The 9261-nt window shown below is 38.1% G+C and overlaps 1 protein-coding gene across 1 annotated transcript in view; it reads right to left on the bottom strand.

Moving 5' to 3' along the window:
* The window catches only part of LOC306990825 (uncharacterized protein), a 6658-nt gene extending 2963 nt beyond the window's left edge, over positions 1-3695 (bottom strand). Inside the window, exons 1-9 of the mRNA XM_079598107.1 lie at positions 2851-3695; positions 2297-2444; positions 2132-2212; positions 1680-2045; positions 1419-1514; positions 1105-1334; positions 729-907; positions 554-641; positions 36-383 (exon numbers count right to left, since the gene is read on the bottom strand). Of these exons, the coding sequence (XP_079454233.1) occupies positions 36-383; positions 554-641; positions 729-907; positions 1105-1334; positions 1419-1514; positions 1680-2045; positions 2132-2212; positions 2297-2444; positions 2851-2913 (1599 nt within the window). The 5' untranslated portion in view covers positions 2914-3695. The remainder of the gene's footprint in view (positions 1-35; positions 384-553; positions 642-728; positions 908-1104; positions 1335-1418; positions 1515-1679; positions 2046-2131; positions 2213-2296; positions 2445-2850) is intronic.
* Positions 3696-9261: the final 5566 nt, after the last annotated feature.

The raw sequence follows: 9261 nt of genomic DNA, 5'->3' as shown, positions 1-9261 counted from the left end.
AATTGGTAGGAAATACATCTAATTGTCATTATTACCTCACACATCCATGAATGCGCTTTTGCATGCATGATGGAGAGAAATGGGCGCATGTTCAGCAAGTCCTCCAACTCTGGACAGTGGTCCACAACTCTCCGCAAATATGGCCAATATTTGCAGACCACATCAGAGCAAAAAAACTGGACGGTCTGTGAAGCTAGCCGTTTCTGGAGATATAATGGGTATGCAAAGATTTCTCCACGGAACATATTCAGTCCCTTCAGCAAAACCCCATGACGGCAGACAGCAACTTCAACACCTTCCTCGTCTAGTTTGCTTGCAGACTTGTTGGCGGACTCTCGTGCTGCGGTCCACTGACCCGCACCACATCTCCCTTTCCCTGGATTCTTAAACAGATGAGGGCAAATACAGACATTTACACAGTTACATTTTACAACATAAGCTGTAAATCATGGTATTATGACATTTGATGCAAACCAAATAATGTTTACATTTTGGGGAAAAAACTGGCAAGCATTCATAAAATTTAATAAAAAGAAATATAAATTTAGCTTACATGTCCAGTTGTTCCATGGATGTAATCAACAAAGGAGGACACCTCAGCATCATTGGCCAAAAAGACTCCATCAAAAAACCCATCAGGTCTTGAAAGAAATATATAGATGTTAAATTTACTGTATAAAAGTAATTTGTGGCTCACTAGCATTTTATTGTACATGAATGTTACACACCCTGGTTGGCTTTTGAAACGATATAATTTGCGGTTCCCATCCACTGCAACTGCCAACATGGAGGGTGTGCATGCAGGGCACTGAAAATGCTGGACCTGAGACAGCTTGTCAACCTCAAATTTGGCATAGGCCCATTCGAGGAAGGCCCTCTGCATTGTGTCCCCACATATCTTACCACTCTGATAGCAAAAGTGAAAAAACAAAACAGTAAATAGCTGTTTCGAAGGTTGGCTTCAGATCGTGGTCATGACAAAGAAAGGGCTCTGTCAAGAAATATGTGCTGAAACTTTGGGGATTGTAAGAACAAGTCCTAACAATGAATCAGTGATTTAAAAGATGATCCAAACAGGATAACTTAAATGATGAGTTCACTCACTCGCCCGAAGAGCTTTGTACGACACTCGAGCATGCTGACAAAAGCTTGTCTCGACATCCCTGGGGCAGTGATTTTTAGATCCTCATACGTGGTGAACAAGTCCACCATGTACAAGGTCTCAAAATTGACAGTGGCTGGCCAGTAACCACTTTCAACCAAATCACTTATGGTCACTGGCAAGGTTTTTCCACAGGAGCAGTTTACTGATGGAAGGTAGAGGTTGTATCTTCCTGAAATTTCAGAGAAAAACAATTATCTCTTGTTCACAAGAAACAAAAAACACAATATGAAGAAATAAAAATAAAAAACGTTACCATTCATTCCAATTAAAATAACTGGCTTTCCCTTGGAAAAGCTTGTTTGCCCAGTGGAGCAGTCGCAGCAGGGAGGAACGATTGGTAACATGCAATCTAAAAAGCAGAATTAGTTTACATAGTAGAGTAAATGAAACCAAAAACTCAACAGGGAGGGTGTTGTTTCTATCAAACAAAACTTCATCCAGCATGTTTGTTGGAGTAAACCAGAGTTTGTGTAAAATGTAAAACAGCCTATATAACCGGAGACTTAAAAACTACCTTTTTCATGATAGGAGAATTTCCCTCCCTCTTGCTGCTGAACAAAAGTGGATGGCGGCAGGTGTCTGAAGAACCCCTCCACCATGGATGCTCTGTTATGAAGCACCAGGGCCTCATGTGTGGAAAGGTCACAGGCTGTGCAGTAGAGTGGTAAACAGTCCCTACACATGACTACTGCAGCCTTGTGTCCACAATGATGGCAAACCCCCTCCTTGGGCTTCTCAGATGACAACATATTGTTCACCATGAAGGGCCTCATTACTGTCCAATTCTCCAGAGAGGAAGTTTGCCTGTTCCTCCAGTGTGAGGGGAGAGGTTGTTCAGCACCACTTCCCAAGAGGTCTCGGACATCTTGAATGAGGGAGTCTGAAAATGAAAAGGGAAGGCGGCAATGGTAAATCTGGACAATTACCACATAACAAATGAGGAAACAAGTATTAAGGGAAAAAAACCAAAATTTTCGATGGTCACAGTGTCTTCAGTTGTGCTGGTAGACGGAGCACAGGACATCCCTTTAACGCTTGTTGAAGAAACTGCAAAAATATGAATATCCATTTAGAACTTGCTCAATGCATAATGAATGCAACTAATGATGAAAAAACAAACAAAAAACAAACCAGTACTACTAGTAGTAGAATCTCGCTTTCGTTTCTCCCCAGCTCTACATCTTTTTGGCGGAGGTTGACCATCTTTGTCCTCATCAAGCCAAACACACAGCTTTGTGGATTGTTTTGACCCTTCTTTAGTGTGTCCAGGCTGATCCACCTAAATAAACAATTGAGCCACAGAATACCACCACCACCCACCAAGGTTATCACCACCTATAAACATCTCATTATAAAACCAATTACATTGTAAAAATTCAGTCTAACGGTTGTGGTCCTGTACTGTACTGACAGATCTAGAAAAGAAAGTGAAACGTTTTGAAAGAATATTGAATTAAACTCTCACTGGCTCTAACGTGTGAACTCAGGTCAGCTCAGCACTATAGCTTGCATTTGTATAAAGACATTGAACCAGGTACTGTATAGTTGCACTTTGTTTGGAGTGTTTTCAGTTTTGCACCTTGACACTTCTTCCCTGCTATACCTCAGAGTCTGTTATGGTCTTAGACCTTGTAATTGGCATGTAATTAGTATGCTTTTTCCATCACTGAGATCGTGTTATTTACCTTGCACTCATCCAAGAACGCATCAACCAGGAATATGGCATCTTCGGGGTCAAGGCGATTCATTTGTTCAGCTTGATCAAGTTATATTTCTACGCTTCCTTTTCCTCCTTGTTTACCTTTTCCTGCTTCTTTTCCCTAGTTTCCTTCTTCTTCGCTTCTTCTTCTGCGTGTGGTCTTGACGCGTCAACACCATAGACAGTATATAAGATGGACACAGCGACCCCATAGACTTCAACGGAGAAAAGTGAAGCCCATTTGAAGCACTCACTTCCTGATCGCCAGGCGAACTGCGCAGGCTCAAACTGAGCTTGAACACGTGAGCAACGTGTCTGACAGCTGTCAGTCTTCTAGTAGCTGTGCGGAGAGAAATCTGAATCATTCCCTTCCGATTCTCGCAGAGACGGAGAGCGTGAGCATTAGCTGTCCATGAGCTAGCAGCAGGATCAACTTTATCACTCTCTGTGGGCTACTCCCTTCACTTTATCGGACTTAATGCCTCCACGTTCCCCCGATTGCCTGCGAGCTTCTACGCCGGTCTATACGGTAATTTCTCTACGGTGCGACAGAGAGTCGCGTGAGTTATGACGCAATCGTTAGCCTATTTTTACAAAAACGGCTTCTACGGGGCCATAACGTAAGGTACAAGGTAATGGAGCCTTTTATACATTGTCGAGTTTCTTTAGAAATAAATAATGGACAAATGGAGTCTTTGGACGCCTCAGATGTGAAGTTATTCGCTGTCAAAGTGACGCAAAAATGAATGGGAGTCAATGGAATGCTAACAGCAGGTGAAGTTCTGCTACAATGGCGGCGCCCGCGGAGGCTTCAGTTTCCGGCGGATGGATTACCCCCTTGGTCAACACCCATCAATGAGATCGCATCGCACCACACAGGAAGTTAAATGCACAGAGGATCCGGTAGATTTCAAACAGATTGTAACTCGTCACTTTGTCAACAATAGTTTCTCCCGCTGCCACGGATTAATGTGTTGATCAGCAAATCAACATCAGGCGCAACGCATATAGTGGGCGGGGGTTTGATCCGTCAGAGGTCAAGGCGATAGCAGCGTCCATAGCAACCAAAACGTTTCAGTTTCACATTATTCTGGCGAGATCTGAAAAATCTTCGCAACAACGAGCAAGAGTGATTATGTACATTCACTGAGTGAATATTATGAAAATAAAATATATATTTCTCGCTAGAAATGTAATCAAAACTTATTTTTTATGCAGAAACAAAACGTTTCAGTTTCACATTATTCTGGCGAGATCTGAAAAATATTCGCAGCAAGAGTGATTATGTACATTCACTGAGTGAATATTATGAAAATAAAATATATATTTCTCGCTAGAAATTTAATCAAAACTTATTTTTATGCAGAAACAAAACGTTTCAGTTTCACATATTATTCTGGCGAGATCTGAAAAATCTTCGCAACAACGAGCAAGAGTGATTATGTACATTCACTGAGTGAATATTATGAAAATAAAATATATATTTCTCGCTAGAAATGTAATCAAAACTGTTTTTTTTATGCAGAAACAAAACGTTTCAATTTCACATTATTCTGGCGAGATCTGTAAAATATTAGCAACAATCGAGCAAGCGAGTGATTATGTACATTCACTGAGTGAATATTCTGAAAATAAAATATATATTTCTCGCTAGAAATGTAATCAAAACTTATTTTTATGCAGAAACTAACTCAAAATATAGTTTTTTTTTCACTAAAATGAGAGAAATGTCCGCCATGTTTTTTGTTCTCACGGCTGGAATCTTGAAAGTCACGTGACTTGGACGCAAAACAATAGGAAAAGAATAGGCAAAAAAAAATGTAACAGTCATACAATTCAAGGGCCATTATTGTAACCCCTCTACGTTTTGCACTTTGGACCAACGTAGTCAGGGTACGTTTTTATATGAGACTGGGTTGCCCTCAGCTATTGGATGGGTGTAGCTGCTCATTTCAGCAGTCTGTGACCCTCGATCTGATTACATCTGCCATTCTGTCTCTCATGCCCCGCTGAAGCTGACTTGAACCGATGAACTCGGCCCCAGAGCAGTCAAACCGCTCTGCAAAAGCCGATGCCAGCCGTAAAGAGTCTTTGTGGAAGATGGCCTGTAATGCTATGACCAGCTTTGTGCTTTCTTTTAAAAATGGTTCGAGGGTAGTTCAGACAACAAAATATAGACTTCTGCCTCACCCTGTCAAAGGCCCTATTTTTCTGCCGCTGACATGTTGAGCCATGGTCTCCGAGCTGCCACCTCCTCCTGTTCTTCTCAAACCTGACCACAAGGCCTCCAGTCTAGAGAAATAGCTTTGGGTGAGTGCTGAGCTGTCTGATCAGTGGCCCGACCAGACCTGACAACCACCAGAGGCCTCTGAAAACGTCACTTTCTCTGAAGTACAGGGATGGTGGATGTGGGGTTGGATGAGTCGAGCTCACAGCGAGGACTCTTGGAGATTGTGATGCGGATATGAGAGAGATTGCAGGTCATCGAGGTCTTTTCCTCAGATAAATGTTGTCAAAACGTGTCTTGGTTATTTTCAGTCAATCTGCTGGAATAGCCGCACGCACGTGAAACAATAAAGAACACTGGAAAGATCAAAACACTTCCAAATCACTTAGAGAGATCCATTCTCCCAGTAAGGAGAAGTCTGCAGCGACCTTTTTATAAGAAGAGAGGTTTTTGTCATGCAAAGCACAAAATTTGGTGATTGACTTACCTATGAATTCACCTGATGGCCATGAACTTGAATGCCACATCAGCCAAATTGTAGCATTAGGCAAAACTGGCTTTGAAAGGGATTTATGCTTGGGGGGAAGGGGAATGGAACAATAAGGAAAAGTGCACAAGAGAAATTGAAGAAGAGGGAGAGAAATGGGAAAAAAAATCTGTGCTTTTTGAGTTCTGCAGCACGCAGTGTCACATTCTTCACCTCAGGACTGGCGAACACTTAACTCGACGCTGTCGCGATTCCTCCAATTACTCCTGACAGCCTCCCCGTTCGTGTGGGAGGTGGCTCGCCCCTGAAGTGCTCGGCGGAATACCAAGGCGCCACAACATCAATTATTTAGTCCGTCTTCCCATTCGCATGCTGCCTTAACAGCCTCAGTTTTGTCCCATTAGGAATAAAGGGGCTGACGAGATTTTTGCCCATGATGTAGCATGCGTATGGGGCATATTTAAATAATCATATTAGATATGATATGAATGAATCAGTTAAAAACTTACTTAAGCTAGACAATGTCTTTCTTCTATAGCTGCTGTAGAGCCAAAACAATCTTTGTTGCATTCATTTCCTATTATCACTGTAAAGCTGCTTTGAAACCATGCTGTATTGTAAAAAGTGCTATGTAAATGAAGGTGACTTGACATGTGTGAGTTTCGAATGTGGTTTTGTAATGAATATAAAAGTGACATGAGTTTGATACAAATTGGGGGGCAATTTAATCTCTAAGCAGTGTTTGTGTGATTAGCGTGATAGAGTGACAGAAATATTCTTAAGAGTGAATAAACGGTTATTGAGGTAGTAGGTCTCATTTATCATGCAGGGTCAGTGCTAAATACAGGTGTAAATGGGGCCCAAAATCACGCAAACCATATCTGGAGTCATTGAAATAAAACTTCAGTTTTAACTTTTGCAATTGATGTATACTCCAAATAAGCAATATCACATGACAGCTGAGATTTGGGTGTAAGTTTTTTTTTTTTTTCTCTCTCCACCACTGAAAATAGTTTAAAAAAGGGGACAACGCATCTGACTAAACTAAAAGAAAATAACTGTACAATAAAATAAACATTGGAAATGCATAGGCTACCGTTGCAGGCCCCTTTTTTAAAAAAAATCCTTTATTCTTCAGTGAATGCAAAATGCAAAAAAATTCTCAAAAGTGACATTAAAGAGATTTACAATGTTTCAAATTATTTATATTTCAATTAAATGCTGTTCTTTTAAACTTTCTGTTCATCAAATAATCCTAAAAAAGTATTCAACAAAAATATTAAGCAGAAGAACTGTTTCCAACACTGATAATTTCAATTTAAAAAAAAGTATTGAGCAACAAATCAATATTAGAATAAATTCTAAAGTATCATGTGACACTGAAGACTGGAATAATGGCTGCTGAAAATTCAGCCTTTGTCAATTAACATGATTGAATAATACAGTATTTGTTAATTGTTATAATATTTCACAATATTACTGTTTTCACTGTATTTTTTATCTAATATATGCAGCCAGAGTGAGCATAAGAGACATAAAAAATATTTCCAAACACAAACATTTAAACATGTGCATACAAACATCACTGAATATCTTTGGTATGCAATAAATGTAATTGAATAAATGTAGAATATATGAAGTACATCCATCCAAAGTTCATGTAATACAAGTACTTGGCATTCCCCTCAATGTCACATACTGAATTAAAATTAGAGCAATCGTTTTTATGTGCTTTTTTATCACTTTTCTGCACTGCATCAACCAATACACTGACGCATTAGGTGAAGTATGCAGTCAAAAAATCCACAGACCCGCTCCTCGCTAAAATAACAAGTGGTCACAAGAGACGCATTTTAGACATATTAATTCCAGGTGCAAATGGTAATGCGTCTCATCAGACCACTTGTGATCAGATCACCAGGTTTAAGCAGGGCCGTAGAGACAGAAAGAACCAAGCTATGGCTCTTACTAAGAGCATACATTACAGCAGATAATTAAGCCATATCAGTGAGAAAGAGAGATTGGAGATGAGATTAGATGAGAAGAAAAGAGGGCTGAAACAGAGAGAGAGTATGGCAAGCCGTTTTAACATTTAATCATTTAAGCCTACTAGTATCTATTTTCATGCTACTAGTACTTATTTTTTAGATACTAGTATCTATTCCATTAAGTACTAGTACTTATTCATTAGATACTAGTGCTTATTCTTTAGGTACTAGTGCCTATTCATTAGATACTAGTGCTTATACTTTAGGTACTAGTACCTTTTTAAAGATACTAGTACTTATTCATTAGATACTAGTACTTATTCAATAGATACTAGTACTTATTCATTAGATACTAGTACTTATTCATTAGATACTAGTACTTATTCATTAGATACTAGTACTTATTCATTAGATAGCTACTAGTACTTATTCAAAAGATACTAGTACTTATTCATTAGATACTAGTACTTACTCATTAGATACTAGTACTTATTTAATAGATACTATTGCCTATTTATTAGATACTAGTATTTATTCCAAATGTTACTAGTAAGATTTTAAATTTTACTAGTAAGATTTTTAATTGAACTCTACCGTGGCCGTTCTGACTAGTCATAACATAAGACTAGTAAAAAAGCAGTTGTGACTAGTAAAATAAGAATAGTTACTAGTAACAATTACAAAAGATACTAGTGTCTAATAAATAGTTACTAGTATCTATTGAATAAGTACTGGTATCTAATGAATAAGTACTAGTATCTAATTAATAGATACTAGTATCTAAATAATAAGCACTAGTATCTAAAGAATAAGTACTAGTATCTAATGAATAAGTACTAGTATCTATTTAATAGCTACTAGTATCTATTAGGTACTAGTATCTATTAAAAGGTACTAGTATCTAAAAAATAAGTACTAGTACCTAATGAATAAGTACTAGTATCTAATATATATGTACTAGTCACAATTGGAATAGATACTAGTCAGAACCGAATAGTTGATGTCTAAATGACAGATCCCATAGAAGTCAATGGCAAAAAAATATATATTTTACTAGTAACAAAAAAATAGTGACTAGTCACTATTTAAATAAGTACTAGTATCTAATGAATAAGTACTAGTATCTATTGAATAAGTACTAGTATCTAATGAATAAGTACTAGTATCTATTGAATAAGTACTAGTATCTTTAAAAAGGTACTAGTACCTAAAGAATAAGCACTAGTACCTAAAGAATAGGCACTAGTACCTAAAGAATAAGCACTATCTAATGAATAGGCACTAGTACCTAAAGAATAAGCACTAGTATCTAATGAATAAGTACTAATACTTAATGGAATAGATACTAGTATCTAAAAAATAAGTACTAGTAGCATGAAAATAGATACTAGTAGCCTTAAATGATTAAATGTTAAAACGGCTTGCCATATAGGCACTAGTACCTAAAGAATAAGCACTAGTATCTAATGAATAGGCACTAGTACCTAAAGAATAAGCACTAGTACTTAATGGAATAGATACTAGTATCTAAAAAATAAGTACTAGTAGCATGAAAATAGATACTAGTAGGCTTAAATGATTAAATGTTAAAACGGCTTGCCATATTATGACTAGTCGTAATCGAATTAGAGATATCTCTAATTACCTTTGCGGATAGACGACGCGTCTTTTAAAAATAGCAATGACATCATTGCA

The sequence above is a fragment of the Phoxinus phoxinus genome, assembly GCF_949152265.1.
Source record: "Phoxinus phoxinus genome assembly, chromosome: 2".
Classification (NCBI taxonomy): domain Eukaryota; kingdom Metazoa; phylum Chordata; class Actinopteri; order Cypriniformes; family Leuciscidae; genus Phoxinus; species Phoxinus phoxinus.
This window is presented reverse-complemented; position numbering and strand designations above follow the sequence as displayed.